Below are 26021 nucleotides of genomic sequence, written 5' to 3' on the forward strand. Positions count from 1 at the left end.
GCTTCTCAATCGTGACCAATTCACCCAAGATTTGAATCTTAATGCCAGGTGTAATAAAGGCATTCAGTTCAGCTGCTTAATGCCAAATGTAAAACTACTGAAGACTTTTGTTTCTTCTGTGAGCACGTGGATGCTTACCTTTAGGTTTTCCAGCTGGATGGCTTTTGCAGGCATTCAACATGGCCTGTTTCTTCTGGACCTCTGTGAGAGAAAAGCCTAAGAAAGAAGAGAAGATAATGACTATAAAGCTTTTTTCTTTTACAGTCAGTCTATTATTGAATGGGAAAAAACATGAGAGAAAATTTGGCCGACAAAAAAATGGCTTGCAGAGTCAGCGGATTGATTGATAAGCTCTGGAGCAGATTTAATTGAGTTGGTTCCACATTGATCCGGACTTTATCTACAGAATGGACCGACTCATTTGACTTTGCAAACTGAGGGGGGCATTTAAAGAAAATCTGTGTTTTCTTATTACAAAACACATTATTTGACTTAATAGGCTAACTTAACACTTTCTTTCTTGAATTATGAATGTTATGACATGTGCAGGTAATCTGACCTGTCTCGCGGTCATGCTGGACTTGACTCCTCTCATCAGTGAAAGCTCGTAGCCAACGTTGTTTCTGTTCGGGCTTTTTGGCACACAAAAGATGGACCTCGTCACCAGCTAGCGACCGTAGCTTCAGGGCGTTCTTCACGCTGATGTTGAAATACTTCTCCTTGCCGTCCTCCACGTCTATCACCTCCATGTGGTCCATGTCCATCCGACCCTTATAGTACAGCATGTCCCGGCGCAAGAGATCCTGAAAAAAAATGTTAGGATGGCAAATTCAGCGAGGAATTCTTTTAAGAAGTACAAGATCTAAGTAATCAGCAGATAAAGCAAGAGTCAGCATGAGAGAATGGTTGAATGCATGTCACAGATAAAAAAAAAAAGAGGCAAACTATTATCACTGAAAACAGTGTAAGGAACCGTGGTAAGCACCTTTTTGCAGTAAACCATCTGATGGTCAAAGAGGAAAAACATTCTCTGTTGACTCTTGGCCTGAGGCTGGGACAACTTGGTCAACTCCCCTGAGAAGATGAGATCAGAGCTCCTACTCAAGACGTCTTCACCCTGCATGGATCGAAGCAAGCACACAAACGGTGGTTACTTTCTATCCCAGTCCTGTTGAAAATGACACTGTTAAGCATTTCATAGCAAAGACGCTTCATGCCATACCTCCCAGTCCTCTATTGAGCTCTGCCACTGGGCGATCTTGTCGATGTTCTCAAGGCGCCGTTTCCTCTCATTGATAAGTCTGGCCACATTCTTCATGGCATTTAAGGCTGCCTCAACATCTTTGTAGTCCCTAAAAGACAGAGATAATCACATGAAGGTAGAATTTTAAAATAAAGTCTTCAGCCTTTTGTGTAATTCTGGCCACAGTCTATATTTTTTTTAAACAGAACAAGTGTCTTTCCTTTTCTTCCAAGACAGGAAAAAAGGTAACCTCCTAACAAGTACTATATGTTAAATCAAAGACAGAATACATTAGTGGGGGGGGAGTTACATAGATGGAGTGAAAACACTCATGAAATGCACATATTGGAAACCAAATGTGAATATTTTGACATTGATCGAAAGATTAATATGAATATTAAAGAAGATATTTCCAGGGTAAACTGAACATCATCACCCTGTCTCTGTTAAAGGCAGGGTTGGTAATTTTCTCCAGATACACTTTTTAAGATTTTGGTTGAAATTGTCTTTAGGTCCTGACAGACATTAATAACTCGTGTTCTCTGAAAAAGGAACAAAGAAAATCTGTCATCTGTAGAAGTTGTAAGCCTGTAAAAACTTTGACCAATGTCTGCCACGAGGTACCAATCTGATGAACCAATCAGACGCCTCCCTGTCTCCCTGCTCGTTCTCTACCCCATGCATGCACGAGCCCACACTCAAAGCAAGAGCTGAGGTCCGCTTCTGGACCAATGGCGCTTGAGCATGTTAGTGAGGGGCGTGGCTTTTAAGGGAGCTCAGAGGTGGGTGCAGATGGAGCACTGAGGGAATGCTACTTTCAAAATCATGCTAGTTTTAGAAAATTACCAACCCTGCTTTTAACCAAATGGAGTTGGCCTTCCTTAAGATAAATACATATAATTGAAAGTTGATTTCTAATATTTGCGCATATAAGCTCCAATGGATCTCCTAAAACCTTTTTTTCTGAGTGAGAACAAGGAGTGTGTAGTCACCTGTGCTGAGGGTTGGTGTATTTTAGCAGCTCGGCCAGCTGCAGTGGGTACTTGCAAATCTTCTGAACGGGGGTGAGCAAAAAGCCATCTAAGGAAATGTCAATCATCTTTTGGAGCAGTCGGCAGGCCTCAAAGAAAAACACGTACTTGTTGACCTTCATGAGCTTGGAGAGCTGAACGCAGGCATTGGGGTGGTTGTTGCAGTACTCGGAATAGATCTGGAAATCTGTTTGCTAAACAAAAGGGAACAGGGATGTGATTAGAAAGAGGAGAACTGCTTTGGTGGAATATTAATCCTAAAGAATAAAGATATGCATAAATAAAAATAAAACTAGTTAAAGGTTTAGGGGAAAAAATGTAAATGTTTGCATGCCACTTTTTTACAAATAGAATGCAGTAATTTATAGTTTTCATGAAGCTCTCTGCACTCAATCTGTTCAAATTAATTTAGCAACCAAGCTTACATGTTCTAGGAAGCAGCAGCCGATCTCACTGAGGTGGGGCTGCTCCTTGTTGAATTTCTTTTCCAGACCTTTCAGGAACTTTCTCTGGAATCGATAGATCTCTTCGATATTGCCAAAGATAGTACGAAGCTGCTCCTCGTTGAACATGTCCGTCCTCTTGCGGCATTGTTTGATATAACCCTGAGGAAAAACAGAAAGATAGACTATAAAATAAATACATGTACGGCAATGGTTACTGTGCTATCATATCATTTACGCACCACAGTCAACCACATAACAGGCAGATCAGCCAATCCAGGACTTTGGATTTAGTCCTGTTCATGATTTGAGTTATTCAATTTAAATTCTTCCATGTAGACTTTTCTGAGTTTAGTTAAAATTCTGACAGCAATCCTTCAAAGCGTAGGAGGAACTTAAGTCTGCTGACTTGTTAAAAAACAGCTGCTCAGAATGTCACAGGGTCATGGTTAAGAAATGGGTTTATTGGAACTGATGTGCTACAATTTCTAAACAAGACAACATCGTGTTAAAACGTGAAGCCTAACCTCACAGATGTCTTTCAGGTGTTTGATGTAGTCTCTCTCTGTGCTCATGATCTCATTGATGACATTGGTCCTCATCTGCTCTTTGCAGGGTAAACCAGGTCCCAGCAACAAGCCCAGACCTGCCCGGTCCTTTTCTCCGGCCTGAGCCTCCTCCAGATGGGCCAGGTACTCCTCCATGGGCTCATCCTGGTTTACACGCAACTGAGGAGGAAACAGGTAACCTAAAACCTCAAGAAAAGCTTCGATACTCGCAAAATCTTAAATTTTTTAGCTGATTCACTATTAATTTAAAATCAAATAGGTGTGAACTGCATTTTGAAAGTTTTCAAAGCTACAGGAGAACAGTTGTGTAATTGATTTTCGAGAAGTACTCAGTGAAAGAAACTATTTTTTCTAATGCTTTCTTTCAATGTACTTCTCATTAATTATTTTCTTTGCTTGTACAGTTTAGCATAAGAAAATAACAGGCTAATCATGAGCAATGTCTTAAGACCCGTTTCCACCAAGCAGTCCGGTTTGGTTTAGTACAGTTTGGTACAGTTCAGTATGGTAAACCCGGAATGGAGTGTAGGCCAGATGGAGATAGCCGGGTCAGCTATGTAATAGTTTGACATCATAGCAGCCCAACACAGTGTAGCCCGCTATTAAATAAGTTAAATGTTCAATAAATGTATTATTAAATGTACAAGGGACCCTTTAGGGTGGGTTCGGTACCCTTGGCACCCCAACAGAAGGGTACCAAAAAAGTAGGACGGTCCGGATCCCTTATTCTGGTACCATTCCCAACTTTTGACTTTGGAAATGCCAATAAATGAACCGGACCGCTTGGTGGAAAAGAGGCTTTAGTGACAACACACACAAACAATAAACACATTTCAAACTGTGCAGTAACACAAATACTTTATAACATCTCAAAACTTTTTATTACTTTGATACCTACTAATGCAGCAGCTGCAGTCATTATTCAGACAATTCAGTTCAAACTTGTAATAGAATCATTCGTGTTGGATGCTGGACAGAGCTTGTCTTACCCGCACAAAGCTGGCAGGGAACCAGCCCTCACTGTCCATGATACGACCCCACCACCACTCTTTGTTGGTGGCGTCCACTACTTCGATGACATCACCAGCCTTGAAGCCCAGCTCCTGATCATCCATGGTGACATGGTCCCAGAGAGCCTCGGCATATACCACGCTGCCATCACTGATCAGCTGTACACAGGTAAGGACAGTGGTCAGATTAAGGTCATGTTTTTATCAAGTTTCAGCACGTGGCACAACAATACGGTTAGGACTCGCCACAAAATATGTTGTAATGTCATGGTCAATGAATCAATCAATCAGGGTCAGTTCCCAGCTCACATGGCAAGGATGGGGTTAGTGATGTAACTGACTTTAGAACAACATTATTCAAACCATAGAGTTCAACCAGTTACCTTCTTTCATCATAGTTTACCACAGTGACCATTAGGAACTGGCTGAATGAATACATTTTCTTGAACTGACTTCACCTAGCACTGACATGCAGCTGGTTAACAATATTTATCATGTCAATTCAGAATGTCTTTTTTGACTTTTGGAGGGCTTAGTGAAAAGCTAAATAAGCTTTTCCTTTGTCTTTTTTTGTTTGCCAGACAGGGAAGATCTTGTGGATAAATGTTGGGTCTAAATAATACAACAAAGAGTATGGTCTAGACCTGCTATTTTTGTAAAGTGTCTTGAAAAATGGGCACAATACAAGTGAAGATTGATTGATCGAGGGACACTAGTGAGTTTTTTAACTTTAACATCTAAATGATCTATCTGCCTATAACATACTAGACCAAATCTAAAAAAAAGATGAATGTGTGCATTACTTCACTTGAACATTCAAACGTCTTCACCTTCAGGGCTTAATCGGTGAGCTTGTTTGCAACAGCTGCTTTTTCTAAATTCATCACTTGGCAGCTACAGAGCAATATACATTCATAGTTGTGTTTTTGTCCACTTTGTGTGTATACGCCCCAAATGGAAATACTTGTCTCTTTCACTGCCTAATACCCCATGTTCACCAACTAGTGTGTAATAGTGTCTCTTTAATTTAAAACCAGATAGCAAACATTGGGCTAAAATTCACAAGACGGTTAGTTAAGTGTAGCTACTGATTCATATTTCATCCAACTCAAAGTTGATCATAATTATCGAGAATGAAAAGAGAGAGCCTTTTTTTTTTTAAAAGCAAGTGTTGATGTGGAAATAAAGATCAGAATACATTTTGTGATAATAATAAGGTAATTTGGTGCTTTGTAAACACTTAGATGCTTCCCAGTGATTATTACATTAGAATATATTGAATTTTTCAAATGAATACGATAGTATATGGTATAAACCATGGCATTTTGTGAAACTGATACGGGTACAGAAACCGATGATACAGCTCTGTACACTGTAGTTATTAATAGAGTTAGCATGCAATTGACCAACACAGCATACAGTCAGTTTTGATGTCATAAGATAAATGGAAGGCCGGTAATTAGCTCAGTAGTGCTGTAACATGCTGTATGAGCTATAACTATGTGTCAAATATATGAGTCTCCAAAATATACCAGCTTTGATATAGGCTACCAAACATGGACTAATGTTGAAGTCTGAGTCTGAGGGCAGAATGAGAGATCAATGAGGAGCTTAAGGTGGAAGAAGTAAACTCAGCAGAAAGAGGAAGTGTGAGAGACAGAGAGAGAAAGGGGGGGGAGGGGGGGGCAGGAACAGAGCGAGACCAGAAAAGAGATGGAGCCAGTGTTACTGATGAAGACACTGCAGTGGTCATATTTCACACTGCCTCGTACACACACACCGCCAATTTCACTGCGTCAACATGGCCCCTAGCCCCACAGAGGGTATCCATTATGCTGCTCAGCATCTCAACCCTGGAGAGGACACAAATTCTTACTAGAATACATCAGCCCACAATCGCTGCTCTCTGCAGGCTGTGTCTTTTTGTGATCCCCCAAAAAACTATGCTCTTCTTCACAATACCTTACTATCGTTTTCAAGAAAAAGTCCTTTCATTTTTTTTTAGCACCACTGATACATTGCAATGAGGAAAACAAGAGACTTTGGCTGTTGCTAAGCAACACACCCACACCATCTTGCCTTACTGCTGTCTCTATCTCTAGGTTCTTCTTTGACATGACACCACAATATCCTCTTGTTAAATGTTGTGATAGTAAACAGCTTCTTACTCCCTTTCAAATAGGCTGAGCTTCATGACCGTGCTCAAAGAAATGACCACACCAGCAAAGGCTTAAACACAGACAGACAGAGAGACGCTATCACACACAAGCAGCTCTGCCCCTATAGCCTTTTCCCCGTATCCTGAGAATGCAATATGAACAGATGAACGAGTTGGACATCCACAGGCTGTTTTTTTTTTTTTGTTGTTGCTGTCAATTGGCTCAGGACAACTTATAAATCTGTAAAGGTAAAAGTTGCCTGTTCAGTCATCTTATTTAGGCTAATTAGTTAGCAAAGTGGGGATTAAGCCTTTAGCCCAATTAATTAGGATAATTATTTGGTATTACCAACTTGATGGAGAGTCCATATTCTAGGGAAAGAAATTACAAGCAGTGTCCATTACCCAGCAGAGGTTGGTCCTCCAGAGGGAGTAGACGGATTGGGTGTGGGATCTATTTCCTGGCAATAAAAGAAACAAAGGAGTGCTAATCCAATAAAACAGGATCCCTTTAAGACGGACATTCATCATACTTGTGTTACATCTTAAGTGCCCAGGCAATTCTAAGCGTTTTGAGGTTGCTAGACATTATCAGACCTTAAATGAATACATGCTGATGGCATTTTTTAGATTTAGCCTGCTCTTTGTCACTTTTTGAAGGTCAGGAAAATCCCTCCAGTTATGAGGAGTCTGCCAACTGCTCATAGACATGTCCAACATGTGACAAGGGGTCTTATTCTAAGGGGACATAAACCAAAATGGTTGGGTAAAGCAGGTTTATTTCATGTTTTAATTATGCAAATTAAACTAATATTTAAGGGATGATGTCAAAAAGCTCCTTTTTCTGAAATAAACAATCGACAACATATACCAATATGTTCCAACCAAGGGGAAATACTGCACGGGATAGCAGAACACAATGAGAGAACACAGAGTATAATAATGTGTCCTTTGCAGTCATTTACCAAATGAGAAAAGGACAATATAAACATTTTCATCCATAAAAAGCTTTAATAGATTTATTTAGATGTTATGAGACACTATTGCTGGGAGACTCCAAGCTGTAACCACCAAAACCAATGTCCCAATGCCATTAGCTTATCACACTCAGAAAGCTAACAGTTTGTATGACACTGTAACAAGTAAACCCTAAATTTCAGCCACTCCAATGATTAAATGTTCAATATTTAATTTCCTTTTAGCCGTATACGCCTGAGTGCCAGGTTGAATTCTTTGTTTTCTTTGTTTTCTTTCCTACACTATACAGATTTTGAGACTGGAAAACAGTTGCCTTCATCTTTGGTTTTTCTACCCAATGTCTAAGCAACTCCACTTAGGCACAAGGTTGTCATTCATATCACTTTGTTTCTCTTCTCCATCAATAATACTGATTTTCTTTAAAGTGGTGAGTATGAAAAAAATGGTTCACATAAAAAATAGGGCCAAAAAAAATGTGACACTGAACTGATTTTAACAAAACAGGAAGTCAAAATTCAAGGAAGGTTTGAGTATGGATGTGCAGCAGATGAACACAGGAGATAGTGAAGCTGGAAGACTACTACTATAACTAAAACATACACATATAAATAGGGGCATAAAGGACTGTTTATTATATTTGTATTTCGCCCAGTTGAACAGAAACCCCTAACCTCTTCCATTACTGATTTGAAACAGACCAGGTATATTGGCATACATAAAATGATATTTCATGTTACAGGTTTAACTTGTCAGATGCAGTGGTTGCAACAACACTGACGGGACTTCTAAAATATCGAACTTTACCTGGACAAACTGCAAACAGCAGGACATTTAGCAGCAGCGGCTTGTGTGTAGTTCATGAAAAAGTGTCTGTGCACTCAAAAACACTAGCTTGTTCAAAAGGAAAGAACTGTTTCAATGTCGAGAGAGGTGCATATCATATCACTAACAATATTTTTAATGGACAGCAGATCTCTTAAAACCGACAAGTTCTGAAGTTGAAAACACGATCAGCCCAGGTTATCTAAGAGCTGTAACGAGGTCGCTGCAGAGTGTGTTACATCACCTGAAAGCACTCTGCTCTTGATTTTAAACGGTTTGTTCATCCAAATTTAAAAAAAAAACAACATACTTTTTTTAATATGACTTCAGACAAAAGATGGGCCTAATATTAATTTTCCATAGTAGTACCAGATACTCTCTCTGAGGAAGATGTTGCTTCCCCCCCCCAGACTGAACAAATACCCAAAAATCCATGTATCCTATAAACCTTTGAGTATAGTTAAGTATTATTTATCCAAACCTCATATACATATATCCCTTTGTAAAATAACGTTAAGCATGTTCCTTCCTAGATAGTAACAAACGTTCTGCGAAGTAATTTGACCCTAAATGACTGCAGCCCCTTGTATCAAACACATTTTGAGTCATGTTTGTGGAAACAACTACACTCTATGCTCATCTATGGGGAAATAAGGGTTAGGGTTAACCCCTTGCTTTAAAAGATGGAACAATATATTCATGAGATAAGTTTAAAGATTCATGTCTTCAGGAAGGACAAAAGAGGCTGAAAGCTGAAAGCCACAGAAAATAGGGAAGTAAGAAAGTGTTCAGAAAAGGGCTTATTCATAGTTTGTGAGGAGAATAGCATTTTCCTTCTCTTTTTTAAGCAAAACAATCGCACTTATATCACTTCTGTTGTATTGATTTGGAAATGTCAAATACAGAGACAAACATTTCAAAGTCTAGAAACATCAATGCATCTTCAATACTAGCTTTATACCTATGCCTATATAAGATGAGCCGCTGTTTTTTCTTACATGTTTCGATTACACTGTTGTATACACATCCTCCATTCTCATACAAAATGATCTCCCCTCTCCTATTGGATGTACCTGTGTTCTGCTGCTGCCATGTTGGACACCCATCAATTCCAGCAGTCCTCCTCCAATCCTTTAGTTCCTCTGTGTTTAGTTTATCTAGTCTGTCTCTCCATGTAGGATCATGTGTTCATGAGCACGTGTGTGTGTGTGTTTGTGTGTGTGTGTGTGTGTGTGTCTGTGTTAGTTTGTGTGTATGAGAGAGTGGCGGTCAGTGGGGTTGGCTCTACTGGAAGGCCAGCAGGAACATGAGCACCACATTGATGATGATGAGCAGCATCATAATAAGGAACACCACCACCTTCTGGGTCTCCGGGGGGAGGTTGCATCGCAGCATTGCACTCAAGAATCCCATCCTCTGCCTGCTCCACCTCCCCGAACCGCTGCCCCGAGCCATCAGTCCCCTGGCCTCCTCCTCCTCCTCCTCCTCAGCACCGCTGCCCCTCCCCCGCCGCCTCTCCCTCAGCGCTGAGCCTCCACACCACACCGCGTCAACTGGTCCTCCTCCTTGACTATCTCCGTCGCTGTCGCCTAGTGTTGCTCTCCTCCTCCGCTCGGCTCCGGCGGTCGCCTCCTCTGCCTCTCCTGCCACTTTGCCCAGTGTTGCCCCGGCCTGCCGGTGGAGGCTGGGTGCCAATCTGTGTCAGCGTGTGCGAGAATGTGTACACTGTGAAGCTATTTGTGTGTTACGTGCTGAGCATCGCACCTTGTCCTCTTTCTCCTCTTTAAGAAATAGACAACTCCTCTCTCTTCCTCCTTACTATATTCAGCAGTTCAGACGTAATACTCGGTTTTCTTGCTCTTCGTGGTCAGGATTTCAGGATAAAAGACGGTGGAAAGGATGCTGCTTTCCCCACGTTCATGCTCATGCCTTCACGTCTTTTCCTTCCTCTTCTTTTATCCCAGCTTGTTCCTTTGTCACTCTAGCCTAGATTCGCTCCATCGCTGACTACATCGCAAACCTTCCAGCCATTTGTTCTCCTTCTGGCCTGTTTTCTTTCTCTCCTCTCCCTCGGTCTCTGCCCACCTTCTCTCTCTGTTAACAGCTAAAATGGTGCTCGGTGCGCTGCCTGGAGCTGTGCAGCCTCAGCCATCCATCTAACTACCAGGATCTCCCTCTTTTCTTTTTTTTCCCCCCCTTCCTGCCCTTCCTTTTTTTCACATACCCACCCTTAGATAGCTGGCAGCCAATCAGGATGCAGAATGTGTCATCGTATCCTGGATACCAGAGTGGTTGAGGCAGGGCCATAGCAACCCGTTGGGAGGGAGAGGAGGCCAAGGAGGGGCTGGTTGTTAGGGACAGAGGCCCCTCCCTGTGTGGATACCATGCAGAATAATGGACGGATCTCTAGGTAAATCGTGTGTGAGTGTGTGTGTGTGTGCGCGCGCGCATGGTTGTTTGAAAACAATAACAGGTTTATGTGTTTATTGCATTTACAATAAAGAGCAGATACACTTTTATCGGGGTAAATAGAGTATTTCTGATTCCGATAAAAAGGAGCTACGTAAATAGAAAAGATGATTATGTGATAACATTACAATGATTTTAATTGAGAGACTTACTCCTCAGTCTCTGGATCTCTACTTCAAGCATGCGCATAAGTGACCACAGGCAGCCGAATCTGTCAAACTGATCCTAAGTAAAAAGAATCCTGGTCGAGTAATTTGTGGATACAGCATGGCAATAATCTGGGACATTTACATTGATCAGAGTTTTTCTTCTTTATGCTCTTTACTGCCAAACTTATACATTATGTTTTCTAACGCCTGAGTTCAAATTGAAGTAACAACCCTTGAAAATGTTGTATTGATATTAACCAATTAACGGTCACCATTGCAGACGACGCCTCCTCCTCATACCCACTCTGCTTTGTGCTGGAGCCGTTAGAGAACATTCAGTACCGGTTATCTTGCACGTGAGGGACATGTGTGAAAAGCAATTTCTGAAAATATCAGAGGCCTGTCTTTAAATTATCTATAAGATGTCAAAAATTCATGAGAAAGGGGGACTGTGATGTGTTTTCAACGGGAAGGTTAAGGAATTGATTTATCACTATGCCACAAGTATAGATAGAAGAACATCTGCAGCTGCCCCAAAAAATGAAGTCTACTTATTGATGCTTTTGTTTTACTGTAAGATTGACAGCTGTGGCTCAGAGTTAGAGCACATTGTGCATCACTGTATGAACATGTGTGTACGTTTAATGCTGTTTAAATGCAGTCAAATTTGCATTTTATTTTACAAATGTTTTTGGACAACAAACTATTTGTAAGGTGAACATATTAAAGCAGTAAGGCAATAGGAACAGTTTGTAGGCTTTATAGAACTCACTGAACCCTCTATTGGTTTTAGATTTTTTTTTTTAAAGTGATATCTTTAGCTTTAGATAATGCAACTAATGGTAGATGGTAAATGGTGGTATAGCGCTTTTCTAGTGTTCAGACTACTCAAAGCGCTTTTTACACCACATGTCACACACTGATGGCAGAGGCTGCTATGTAGTGAGACCATCAGAAGTAACTAATCCATTCATACACATTCATACATATTAATACACATTCATACACATTCATATGCCGCCGACAAAGCAGTGGGAGCAATTTGGGGTTAAGTGTCTTTCCAAAGGACACATCGGACATGCAGGAGCTGTGGATCGACCCCAGACCTTCCAGTTGAGAGACGACTACTCTATCAAATGTGCCACATCCGCCCCTAAGAGCAACTAATTCATTTTTAACTGCATAGTTGTGCAACTCAATTGATTATCTAGCAGCAACAACACAAAAAACTGTGCTGGCGTCTTTAAGGTACAACGGCCAAGCTGGCCCTAGTCCCTCCCATGGGTTAGGTCAAACAGGGTGCCTGCTGGGATCTGCATTTTGATAGAAGCTTTTTGCACCAGCTGTGAGTAAGTTCTAACTTAGCCTAGATTTAACATTAATTTGAGTAAATTGTCATAGTTAAAAAAGCCGTTGAAATCGAGAAATTAGCCACAAAATTACTGTAAATTAGAATTGTTATACTTGTCCCAAGTGTATTCACAGAAGTATATTCACTACATTTTTTTTTTTAATCTTCATGTCAATTTTAGAATCCTTATTTATAAGACTTTTACAATGAGACCTTTCTGTGATCTCCCTAACCTTGTGCCTATATGCCTAGAAGAGCTATCAAGTGTTTCCTCTCATATTCTGTTATTCCCCTTTATCTCCACACCCTCAGAGTAGACCCTAGATGGTTGCTACAAGATACAGCCTTTCAGTTTTGGATCATTTGTTTTTATCTGTTCAAAATTTTACAGAACATACCTCAATGTGCATTTGTGATTAACACAAACAATATAAAACCTTTCATTTGTTTTCACATGAAGCCAAGAAAGTGTGGTACAGACTGCTCAGTGTATGTCAATATGCCAATCACAACGTTCCAAGGCTAAAGTTTGTTTATTCAAATGATACGTTTGAACCCATGAAAACAGTGAAACAGCCACTTCACCATCATATCAAATTGCAAGAAGAAGCAGATGTTATCATTTCTAAGGAATAAACCTGAGACAAACTACTGAACAGCAAATACACAGAGCAGCCTCCAAGCACAACCTTGTTAAAACTATTTTACATTTCACCAAAACAGAGTCTCTAATAGCTGAGCCTGCAGCAAAAGGAGTCTGACAGAACCCACTCAGCACCATTTTGTTGATACCCACATTTTATCTTGTCATGTTTGTAGATGTAAGACATCAGTGGCCCACAAGATGGCAGCAGAGCGCAGACAGACTGTCTTATACTCTTTATGAAGAAGAAACTCAGAGCTGTGCAGTTGGTTGCCATGGTTTTTTGTTTTGCTGGGTCACTATCAGCAGATCCAACAAAGGTTAAGGAGGAAAAGACTGTTTCAAACACAGCAAACACAAAAAAATAAACAAACAAACAAATAAATATCTAAATAAATCCAACTAAGGCAGGTCGATGTAAAAAAGCAGCTCATCTTCAATGAGTATTAATTTGAATTAAGAGGCTTGAAGGTACTATTAGAGTGAATGCATCTACTCTGTGAGTCATGTTTTACTGAGCTTGTGTATTAGCAGAATCCAGAGCAGGTATCCATGGCAACTTCATAACCTACCAACCTCAGAGCTTGTTTTGCCACTCCTCTTAGCCAAAACGCATTGAGAGCCATCTCCAGCCTTTTGCCAGGCCTTGTTCAACTTAATAGCATTTTAAGACTGCATCTGCTTTCTTTTCGACTCACCTAAAGGTACTTACAACTGCTGTCATAAAATAAGGCTAAAGAATAGCAATGATGGATTAAGGACAATTGAATTTAAATGACATGAAGGCTTATTTAACTTTGGATTGGCTGTCGTTTGGACACAGAAATGAGGGATCAACTTCCACAATTCTGTACCCACTATTTCTACAAAGCCTTCAAATTGTTTTTCTTTTTAAAAGAAATTGGATGACTTCCTGGTTTTTTGTTTTCTTGTTTTTTTTTCTTAAACAAAGCATCTCTGGCTGACAACCATGACAAGTAAAAAACATAAAAGGCTAAATTCTGCCCAGCTAACAAAGGACAAGGACAAACAACATATCAGCACCTCAAGCCCGAGACATATATGTTTTTCAATTATCACAACTGGAATACCATCTGGATTAAAATCATCTAACCCCGGAAAAAAATGCATACATGATAATACCTACCTCATACCTATTCAAATTTAAACCTAAACATTAGCAATGTTAGCGCCTTTTAAATTGTACCATGGTGGCACTTTAAATAAACACAGTGGCAAGAATAACATACGATTACTTTTGCAGACAGAATAGTTTGAAAGCAGATCAAATAAAATATAAATTTCCAACAAAAAAACATTGTATTTTGGGTAGAGATGTATTTTAATCTTCAATCCAAACACACTTGCTTTTATACATAACCCTGATGAATTCTTCATTTGATGGTTAAGACACGTCACCTACCTCATTTATGGCCAACTGTTCTCCTCCTCCTCCTCCCAGGTGTCCAAAACGATGTCCGGAACTGCGAAACTCTTCATACAGCAGGTCCTCTTCACTGCCCAGGTCATCTCCAAACCCTGCCTTCTCTGAAGCCCCATCAGGAACAACCACAGCTGAGATATGAAGAGAAAGGGAAAAAGAAAGTGAGAGTGTGACAAACTCACCTACAAATGATTTACACACTTAATTCTCATTTGATTTAAATTCCTCTGAAGAGCGATGCATTAATTAAACAGCTGGCAGGGTTTGATGTTAAACAATTAGATATATATTATACAGTTATTAACTTATTCTAATACTGGGCAAAAAACTGTTGAAGAAGAGAAAAAATAGTTTTTGTTTTCATTTCCAAGTCACATGGCAAAGAAAATGTAACACAGGGAAACAGCAGAGATAATGTAATGTTTTCTGTTAGACATACAGCAATGAATTATTACAATATTATCATAATAAAGCTGTCTGTATAGCACATTTTAAGAATAAAAGTGCAGGGATTGAAAAAAAAGGGTGTTTTGGCACATTGCCACATTCACTATTAGCATAAGATTTGATGAGCAAAGTATAAAAACGAAACATCAGGAGATTGTTGTGTGATTCTAGATAAATGCCCTTTTTTTGTCAAATGAAGAAAATGTCTCCTAGTAATCAGCTGGCTGTCCATTCTGTCCATAGGCTGATAAAATGTGATGTTTTCACACAATCCAGACGGGCGAGTTTCCCGGTTTACAAACAGTCCGGCTGATCTAGTGGGTCACCAGGCCCTTCAGTCACCAGCATTAACGTATTATTGGCAAGATCAGTACAGAGGAGACAATATCATTTTATACATTCATGATTTATGTTGAAATGAAAAAAACAAAACAAAACAGAAGAACCAGTGAACCACTGTTTACAACATTTTCTACATCATACTTTAACAAGCTCATTTTGTCAGTTTGTTCAGTGCAATGGGGTGTAATATACATAACAATCAAACTTAATCTCTGCATGAAAAATAGTGTTGTGGTGGAAAGTGTTTCCTTAGTGAGGCAGATACCTTCATTAAGTAAAGGCTAACTTTGTGAGTTTTAAGAGCTGCACCTGGAAAAACTCTGAAATATGACATCAGGAATGACAGAAATGTACAGACCTGGAGCATTTGTTTAACTCTTATCGGAAATCTCAGAGCAACCAGGGGTCTAGCACTCACAATGACTAATGTGAATGCTTTTAAGTTGTAGCCATGGAGATTGTTCCCATGGCTACCTTCCAACCTACATAGCCAAAACATTATCCACAGTAGTACATATCAGGGTGAAACATTTTTGATGAAAACAAATCTGCTGTCGATGGCCTGTCAGATATTTTCTTCTGAGAGTCATACGCATCCTATATGATGAACATAATGTTGATTAACTGACTTTTAGAACACAAGATTGTTCCAGATTCAACAATGGCCAAAAATATCCCACATCAACAGCCTCACAACATGCCGAGGCTCACAAAAGCAGGCATTGAATTTTGTTCCATCAAAGAAGCATCCTCTAAAGTGTCTGAACTCACTTTGGCTACCTGACTGATGAGCTAAAAATAATCTCGCTGCCACACCTCATCATAGGCGTCACCCTCGGCTGCCTGGCTGACAAGCTGTTTTCACAGGAGACGTATCCCTAGCAACCGTAGAGCCAGAGTGAGACTGATATAATGAAAAAGCACATGGTGTCCCTTAGGTGGAAATTATACACTTGACAAGGCTTTAAGATAATTAAAGACCAGTTAAAGGGCATTATATTTTATCACATTACGAGAGGGGACATAAAAAGTACTCTGGTATCAACATCTGGTTAGATAAACTGAAGGCAGCGTACTTTTACATCTCCATCATTGTCATCATCAGCAATGTGGAACCTTGGAGTGCTTTCCTTATGGGGGCAGTGTAGGACACCCTGACTGGTAATGTGGGATTGCTGTAGAGAGATGGAGGGACTCCAGGTATTGAGTGACCCTTATTTGTGTGCCGATAGCTCCTGCAGTCTGGCTCGCAGTCACATGGTGAAGTGTGACACAACAAGACTTGACTTCTAAAACCAGACACAGTTGTAGACTGCTAAACGGCCTTTAGTCTTGTCTTGTGCTAACAGTCAAAGCAACACCAAAAGCTGTCCTGTCCCAGCTTAGGTCGATATGTAATACTGTAACACTCAGGTTCATGAAATAAAGATCACATCATAACTTTTACAAAAGGTTTGTCAGAGGAAAACATGTATATCCCTCCAGGAAAATCAAATGATTTCTTTGAACAATATGCTAACATCCTAGTGGATCTAGACCACAGAAGCTTGCTATTGTGGTTGGAATGATTTTAGGAGGTCCAGAATAAAAAATACCCCATTAGGCCGCTACTGACCCCCCCTAATGTCTTAAACTATTTATACAATTAGGCCATTGTGACACTGGTGTTTTCTTTTTTACTGAGACCCAAGTAATTTGGAACTGGCATAGCATTATCCACCCTCTGCTTCTGCTCCGTCATTATAAACACCCAGCAAAATGGAAACTCACTTTGGTTTAAATGCATTTGAGTCTAGCTGAAAGTTAAGATTCTACTGTTTTAAGGGATTTGCATATGGGAGTGACTCTGTGGAAGAAGCCTTTCTCAACAGCTGCTCTGGTTTACCTTGAGATTCCCAGGTACCTCCTTCCATATGCAGGTAGTATTTACTTATGCCCTCTCTAGTAGGTGCTTCATTGTATTACTGAAAATGGACTTCACACACCCTATAAGAGACAAACTGTTTTCACATCAATTATTCAACAGTCCAACATTTGTGTTCTCTCTTCGTAAATAGTAAATTAACTTGAGCTTGTATACGACTTTCCTGGTCTTCTGACCACTCAAAGTGCTCTTTCCACTGCATGTCGCATTCACCCATTCACACCATATTCACACGCTGATGGCAGAGGCTGCTATCTAATGTGTTCATAAGTATTATAACCCATTCATATACATTTACATGCCGCAGCAGTAGCAAATTGTGGTTTAGTGTTTTGCACACGGACACTTCAAACATGTGATTGCAGGAGCTGGGGATTGAACCCTGACCTTCTGGTTGAGAGACAATAGACTCTAACAATGAGCCACAGCCGCTCCAAGGTTAGGATGAGGGTCATATTTAAATTTTTCTTTGTTTGTTGTTTGCAGGAGAAACTGAAAATTAAAATCTGTGATTATGGCAACTCAATCAATCTTTTTTTTTGTAAAGCACCAAATCACAACAGATGTTATCTCAAGAAACTTTGCAAGAAGAGCAGGTCTAGACCATACTTTTTGTTATATCATTTACAACATTAATCCACCACGAGCCCAGCACTTTAAAACATTTAGCAAAGTAAAAGAGGCAATTAGGATAAACTGCCTTTTAGCAGGCAGCGACCTCCAAGCAGAGCCAGACTCATGTTGATCTGCTATAACTGTGTTGGCCTTAGAAAGTAGGATAGAGGGAGATGCAAGAGAGACAAACAGAGACAAACAAACTCAACTCACTGAACATCAATTCAGATGGACACAAAATGAATCCCATGGTACACAAGTTAACCCCAACGGCATTAAAAAAAAATCTTAATTAGACACCATTAGGGTTCTAAAAAAAGCGGTGTTGGTACATGAGAACCTACTTCTCCTGCTAGACTAAATAAGTACAGGCACTCTTTTGTTCCTCACTCTGTGACTCTGCTCACCCAACAAAAAAAGTAAATGGAGTTAATTGCCCACTTAATCATGGTGCAGCCGCATTCTTAAAATGGAAAAATGCTTAATCAACAATTTAAATAACGTAAATTAACCCTCAATTCAGTCCCAATAAATATCTTTTTTGGAAGGCTTTAGGAGGCCCAGCTCAGTTTCCATCCCAATCCTTAAAGAGGGTGTACCCTCTGGTCTTCTATCATCCACAGAGAACAGAAGATATCAGTGTTACCTACTGAACAGCAGCAGGTTCATAGAGGCCACTGTGTCACTCACAACAGGGAGGGAGTTCTGAATTGCACTGTTTATTGTTTGCCTCTCGCCTGACTGGTCAGCTTGTCCTTGCAAAATGTCTCTGTGTGGGAATGTATGTGTGTGTGACTGAGATGCTGGTAGGATCACAGGATAGAACAATGATTTAAATGGGTTTTGTGTGTTACATTAGGAGGCTGAAGCTAAGGCTAAGCATGTTAGTGTGTGAGCTTGAACTGTATAGCATTCAATCATCCTGAGCCTCTGGATGTGGGTTAGCCATATTAATGGATCAGATTTGTCTGCAGAGAGAACATTCAATACTCACTGGCACGATGTGTGTTTTTGTGGCCAGTTGAGGAATTCAAGCGTAAGGGTTGCATTTTCATTGGATGTGTGTGTGCGGCTGGCTGCACCGGGGCACGTGTCTACTACCCACGTGTGACTGGACAGCCCCACACTGACAATCACTTGGCCTACTAACAAGGACAAGGGAGAGCGAGGGGAGGGGAGGGGAGGTGGATGAGGGGAGGTATGGGATGGATGGTTTCATGTTAAACTAAAGCACTATATTAACTTTCGGGAAGAAAGTTTCGAGAGGGAATGGGCAGCTACCAAAAAGCCTCTGTCGCCCCAGGTTCAGCTCGTTCTCCTAAGTAATGTAGACAGCAGGTTGGATTCTGAGGGGTGGAGGCTGCAGGGACTGTTGCAGTGAAACAGTTGGATGTGGGAGGCCGGGTTATGGAGGCTTTCAGAGCTAGGAGAAGGACTTTGAAATGCATGAATTGGTGAACAAGGCCATAGATACTCCTGTTTGAATGGTGCTATTTATGTAGAAACACAGTGACTAGGCGTAGTAAACAGGGATCACTTTAACTAGATATTTTCCCTCTTTGATGGATTTGTATTAACAATGATGGAAAAATCGCTGCAGCTCTCAAAATCCCTGGTATGAATGCTATAGTTAGTTAGACATGACATACTCAATGGGGAGATTCCCTCGGCATCATCGAGGATACTGGGGATCATGAGGAAAGACATCCCTGGTTCTAACCTGGGATATGAACTCAATCATTATTCTCTGGATTTCAATGTTCCGCTGTAATCTCTGCCCACCCTTTTTTCCTTCTCTACTCCAACCTGGTACAAAAATGCATTCTTGCTCTCTACACAACTCCACTAATTTCTTCCTCATTTCAGTTTTCTGCCCAGAAGTTTTATTTAATGCTTTCTAAAGTAATTTACCAAACATAATAATAACTCGTACGGTATTCAGTTTCACGCTGAGTAAACTTGCAAAAGTGATCCTACAAGGCCAATATGACACAAAAAGAGAAAATAAAGCCAGAAATAAAAAAGATAAGTTAATAAGTAAAGGGGAAAAAAAACAATTAAATTATTTTTCAAATGCTGTCCGGGGTCTAAAAGACTTAAAAGGCATTCATGAAGTAATAGTTATCCTGGATGTTAAACATTTGAAAGGGTCTTGAAAAGTAGAAAACTTTTAAGAAGGATGTAAATTGTTGGTTAATTTATGAATTTAATTTGTGAACAAACACTTCGAAAGTATCGAGTAATTGCTTTAAAACGCCAACTCTGTCCTCAATTACTAAACCAAATCTCATACAATTATAAATCAAGATTGGCAGTCATATTATTACCCAAAATCAAGCTTTGAAATTCCTCCCCAAACAAATAAAATAGATATACAGTATTTCTGCTCAAAAGTTGTAGTTGTACATTTCTTCCAAGTGCATGATGGGAAATAATCTCAAAAGAAATCTAGCTGCAGTCCTGCAGTTTGTGACCCTGGTGATCCAGTCTCTGCTAAATCCTGGTCTGTGACTAAAGACTCTGTGAGTCGCTGACACTTTGTCTTTAGATGTAAGAGGGGGTCAGACATTAGTCTTTGCAAAGTCTTCTTCAACTTTTTGCAAAGTCTTCTGGTGTATAGAAGGCAGGGATATACTGAACGAAATTACAAAAACAATGACAATGCCATGGAATGACTCACAGCAACACTGCCTGCACAGTTGTGAACAGTACATGACAGACCGGCTCATGAAGCCCTGCAGCCTGGATCCCTTGCGCACCAGCTCTCTCGCCCCTCTCTCCAACTCAATTGGGCAGTTGTGCAGAGAAGACTGTTTGACAAAGGACCACTTGACCCAATTTCAAACTTCATGGCTTTTTCCACAATATTTGTTAAGCGTTAGTTACTTTAGTCCAAAATAACAGGGCAAATTATAACGTGTGACCGTGGATTCAATTGTATGTGTTCCCAGCACAGATGTGTTGCCTTTAACTGGAATCCACATTTGAGAAAAAAAGAATCTCGGTCTCAGCTGCTCAGTGATTGTATTGAGAAGGACACTTGTTTTTAGCTGCGCAGTGGTTAGCATTGCTGCCTCAAAGCGACACGGCTCCTTGTTTGAATCCTGTCAATTTGGGGTCTATCTTTATGGAATTTGCCTGTTGGCATGGGTTTCCTCCAGGTACTTTGACTTTCTCCCACTGTCCAAAGACATGCTTGTTAAAATAATTGGTGACTCTAAGTTGCTCAAAGTTGTGAAAGTGTACAGTTGTCGCTATACTGTATGTCATTGCTGTGACTGACAGGCTGTTTAGGGTGTGACCCGCCTCTTGCCCAATGACAGCTGGGATCGGCTCCAGACCTCCCACAATCTAGAACTGTATGAGCAGTATGGAGAATTGATGAATACAGAGTGGGAAAAAAACTTTTGTGGCTGTGTCAATCATTAAATACTGCACCCACTAGTGCCACTAAAATTCACTTATGAATATGTTCTATAACAATGGTGTAATCTGTAAGTAAACACAAAATGTTGAAAGGAATGGTATCATATGACTGTGACATTTCAAATTGAATAACAGTCTTTTGCTTTTCAGTCAAAACGGTTATGGGGTATGATCTTGATGCTTGTTAATCCATATTGTGCAAAGCATAATATACATATGTTATTTATTAGATTTATGCTGTTCCAGTAAAATGGCTCTTAGAGGATCAACGCTGACTCATATCAATGACAAATACGTGGGAGGGGGAAATAGGATGACTGCTCAAAATCGGAGGAAAGGAACGATCATGGTCTGATCCATACACTGAGGCATACAGGCTACAAGTTAACTTGCACAGTTATATGGAGGATATTTTCCCTTGACTGGTGTACTCTTTAAGGAAAAAGAGGAAGATGATTCTTTGATACACCAGGATTTTTCCTGAGCCTGAGCCAAAAGATGGATAACAGGCCGCTCTGCTGGGTATCTGCACCCTGCTGTGCTTCCATCCTCCCCCCTGCCAATACACATTGAATTCAAAAGTGCATTTTTTGTCTTCTTCTAGTTCTTCTGTATGTGTGGGGACAAAACAGCACAAATGGAAGAGTCAGTGAAAAATAAAGTGGCAGGGTTCAGGGAAATGCTTAATTATGAGTGAAAATGTGATGATGTCATGTGTTTACTGTGAGATCCAGCAGCAAGAACACCTGTGCCTAGAGAGAGGGCTGAAAAAAACATGCCGCTCTGCAGCAAAGTTTTCACGCACACACACACACACACGCACACACGCGCGCGCGCGCACACACACACACACACTCTACTCGATCCGACAGGGTGACATTGGAGAGATCCTTAACTTGCAGATTCATTAAAGGAAAGCACCTCTTTTAAGGGCCTGAAGAATGATCTTAGTTTAAGTGTATTTTCCCAACACTTAACTTAACAAGCATCAAACCTCAAACCCTAGCCTGAGTACTACTGCCCTGCTGCTTCTTTGTTGATACAAATAGTTGAATTTAAAAGTAAAAAAAAGTACATGAGGCCCTTTTGTACCCCCTACTACTACCTGACGTAGCTGTCATTTTTTTATGCCCAGTAATTTAAATAGCAAATTCACTTGCACCCCAATAATAACACCCATGATGTGTTCGTCTTAAAACGAGGTGTGGTCAGGCACAAAGGTGATGATGAAGTAAAAGACCACCTCAAACATGATAGAAAGAAAGGCATACGTAAGAGTCTTTAACAGACTTCTTCTGAGCTTGTTCCACACACACACACACACACACACACACACACACACACACACACACACACACACACAGGATGCACAACAATGAACTACTCCACCATTTATTAGAATTGCACGTGCTGATACATTCAAAATGAGAGAGGGCTGAGAGACGTACGCAAACACCAAGCGTCCACCATACACGCTCACTCCAATGTGCATTCTGTCTACTACACACAGAAACAAATGCAGAGAGCACACACACTCACAAAGTCACATTCAACAGAAAGTTGGATTTATAATACTTAATACATAACTATGTATGACAATTGAGCCAACAGATAACAGACTGTCAACTAAGCACACATTAGAGAATACAGCCAAGGATTCCAGCAGAGAAAATAAATACATGTTTACAGCCTGCCTTTGTTTGATATTGAGCAGACAAAACACAAGTTAACATAGATCCATCAGATCCTGTCAGTGTGTCTGGAGATTGAAATAATAAATGAAGGCACACTTTTTGTGCCTAATGCAGAAATGTTGACCTTTGACTTTTCGATCTTGTAGGATCTTGTTGGATGCTTCAGCGAAAGAGAAGTCTGCAACATACATATTTCATGAATTGTCCTGTGTGTGTTCTGTGTATTCAGTGGCACAATGAAAGGAGAGAAGTTAAATGTTCTAGTTGGATGAAACAATACAGACTGATATCAGCTGTGTAAATAACAATGCCCCAGCCTGCAGGTGCACCTGGCTCTTAAAGGCGTTGAGAGCTGACACTCTGATTTGGTTTTATTTATGTTCCTCCCATATCACATCTATGTATAATGCAAATCCAACCACTATGTCCCCTGCACCTCTCTTAGCGCCCAGATAGCGTGCGGCTTAAATAGCAAAATGTTGTCAGACACGTTTCAAATCACTTTGTGTCACACGCTTTTGACAGCGATGTCAAATTAGGGCCCGTGATAAGAGTGAAGATGAAAATCACAGACAAGCGGCAACCTCTGGTTTTTAAAAAAATAAGCAAATGCAGAAGTGCATTAAACTTCACTTTATTAAGTGTAAACTTGAGGCTCGATGCTAAGGTCCAAATGGATGTCAAACAAACACCTGTTTTGAAATGCCCATTATGACATCAAAAATAAACGTCACAGCCTTGTTCAAAAACTAAATATGGTCAGAATCATTCGTGTCTATAAGCACACACTTTACAGAGGCTGATTTGTTGAAGAACTCATCAGTTTTGATTTGATGAAGGATAAGACGAGATATTCATATTTAATGGTGAGGCTGATATGACTGCTAGCAGGGGGTTTGTAGCTGTATGCCAGGAGGCTCCACATATTTGCCTGTTACTAGGTTGAGGCATCGTTTCAATATGGAGATCGACATTATCAAGTCCATTTTTTATACAGTCTATGGTGAAAACAAAGTCTCACAGTCACAGCTATGCTGTAAGCTCTGTATTGTTGGAGTTAGGTGAAGTGCTGCAAGCTGCATTTATATTATACTTTGTGATGATGTCTGGCTGTCTGGGGGACGGTTAATAGGTTGTGTGTAGTGGGTAGCCACATCAAACAAGTCCTATATATGAGAAAGGGGGATCAATATGAATCATCAGTACAGGCACCAGTGTCTCTGTGTGTATCGATCTGCACCAAATAGTCTGTTGGTTATGGCGCTACATTCACAAACCCTGACACCCATGCGTGCTTATCTGACGTCACTTTTGCCATGTCCACTGATTGTAACACAATAACCAGGACAAACACACACACACACGCACGCACGCATGCACGCCCATGCACACATGCACTTTTATCCTTGTATTCCTTTGTAGGCATAAATAGAAGTACCTGGTTCCATTTTTCATAGCTGCAGTTCTCTAACCATATGGTGCAGAACTGAAGCCTGACTGAGTTTGTCCCAGTAGTGCTCATTGAAATTCAAGGTAGACTTTTTTTAAATTGGGTTTGGGAAGAATTCAGCCAGCCTGGCCTGAGGGATGAGGGTGGATGACAGGCTTTGGTGCGGGAAGAAAAAAAAGAAAATCACTGCAGTGATGTCAGGTACGAAGGTGGGACTGAAGAAAAGTATACATTGTATAGCGGACAACATCAGTCTATGCTGAGGTGCTTTGATTTAACATGAACATTTGATACTTACAGTACAACAATGATTCTGACCTATGATAACACATTAACAAGGATCAAATGTTTTTTATGAAAACCTCTACATAAACATTGTATATACATAAATGCGTCTACATAACATCATATTGAACAAAATAGATGGTTGAACTCAATTTGATCTGTGTTAATCAATCCAGTGTAATTCAGAAAATGAAAAGGCTTGTGAGAAGAGAATTACACTGGATTGATTAACACAGATCAAATTGAGTTCAACCGTCTATTTTGTTCAATATGATGTTATCTCACAAGCCTTTTCAGTTTCTCTTATACCTCAAAGCTACTGCAGGACATTACACTTCTCAGTAGAAACAGAGTTGCTGCAGCAGAAAGAGGGACAGCTCTTGATTCTGTAAGACTCTGGATTTACCACATGCTGATGAAATTGCTCACTCCACCTCCAAAACTGATAGCTTCTTGCTTTCTGAAATCCCCCTCTCTGTTCCGGCCCTCTTTGTCTCCCCAGGTGTCCTTTCATCTAAGCTGATATTACGCCGTACATTTTCACTTTTCACAGCACTCTTAGCACCTCTTAACTTACATTATGGACCGAGCATGTTTTTTTTCGAAACAGCCCTATCACTACCAGCCACTACTATTATCTTTTACACTTGCTCTCAGCTGATATTCAAACATCTTGATCTGGGTCTTGGGTCAAGAAAATAAAGCATTGGAATTTGAACTGATATACAATATATTACATTTTTTTATTTGAATTAAAATATTGCTCTTCAACAACATTGTCAAATAGTTATCTGTAACACTTATTTCAACAGAATATCAGAAACAGATCTTAAAGGGGACTTATTATGAAAAATCCACTTTCACAGTGTTTTTGAACATACAGTATATTTGGGTAACCTGAGTGTCTACTGACACACAAAATGTGAAATAAACCCATCCAGTCCTTTATTTTTTTGGTCTGCGTAAGTCTAACAACACAGATAAAAATGCTCCGTTTCAAATTTTCTCTCCTTGTGATGTCACAGTGGGATTCTGTTTTTTTTTTTTAAATCCCCTCCCCTTCCCTGGTATCTCGCCCCATGGCACCACCCCCAGCCTAGAGCTTTTTTTTTTCAATACAGTTTGAACCTACTCGTTAGAAAAGAAAATTCAAGCGACAGGTGATAACTAATTTTTACAGAATTCTACGACCCACGGGCATCAAAACGACACACAATGAGAAAGCATAACGTAAACTCTGCTGTGTGTTCCAACACATTTCTATCAGAGCCAGTATGAACTTTTTCTTTAATTAAAACATTAATCCTACCTTGGACCACTTTTGGTAGGTACTGAGGAAGAGGAACCTCCCAGAAATTCTCTGACCCAAGTCATCCAACGAGCAAAATGTTGCCCTTGTCAAAGATGCTCACATCCGCCATTTTCTTAAGAACAAAATGTTCAATTGTTGCCTAACATATTCCACTAAAGATTTTTTTATTGCTGCAAAAGTTTAGGAAGATTTGTAAATAGGTCCACAAATGAATAC

The 26021-nt window shown here is 40.2% G+C and overlaps 1 protein-coding gene across 6 annotated transcripts in view; it reads right to left on the reverse strand.

The window, feature by feature from the left end:
- arhgef4 (Rho guanine nucleotide exchange factor (GEF) 4) overlaps positions 1-26021 on the reverse strand; it is a 78227-nt gene that overhangs the window by 2288 nt on the left and 49918 nt on the right. For 5 of the 6 annotated variants that reach the window (XM_065948981.1, XM_065948982.1, XM_020638540.3 and 2 more), the window contains 9 exons: positions 14290-14441; positions 4276-4455; positions 3245-3445; positions 2700-2879; positions 2236-2468; positions 1223-1352; positions 986-1117; positions 560-803; positions 139-216 (listed from right to left, as the gene is read on the reverse strand). In XM_065948981.1, coding sequence (XP_065805053.1) covers positions 139-216; positions 560-803; positions 986-1117; positions 1223-1352; positions 2236-2468; positions 2700-2879; positions 3245-3445; positions 4276-4455; positions 14290-14441 — 1530 coding nt within the window. Of the gene's footprint in view, positions 1-138; positions 217-559; positions 804-985; positions 1118-1222; positions 1353-2235; positions 2469-2699; positions 2880-3244; positions 3446-4275; positions 4456-9327; positions 10428-14289; positions 14442-26021 lie in introns of those variants that run through there. The other variant, XM_020638545.3, reaches the window with a different exon arrangement.

Source organism: Labrus bergylta, chromosome 20 (genome assembly GCF_963930695.1).
Source record: "Labrus bergylta chromosome 20, fLabBer1.1, whole genome shotgun sequence".
Taxonomy (NCBI): domain Eukaryota; kingdom Metazoa; phylum Chordata; class Actinopteri; order Labriformes; family Labridae; genus Labrus; species Labrus bergylta.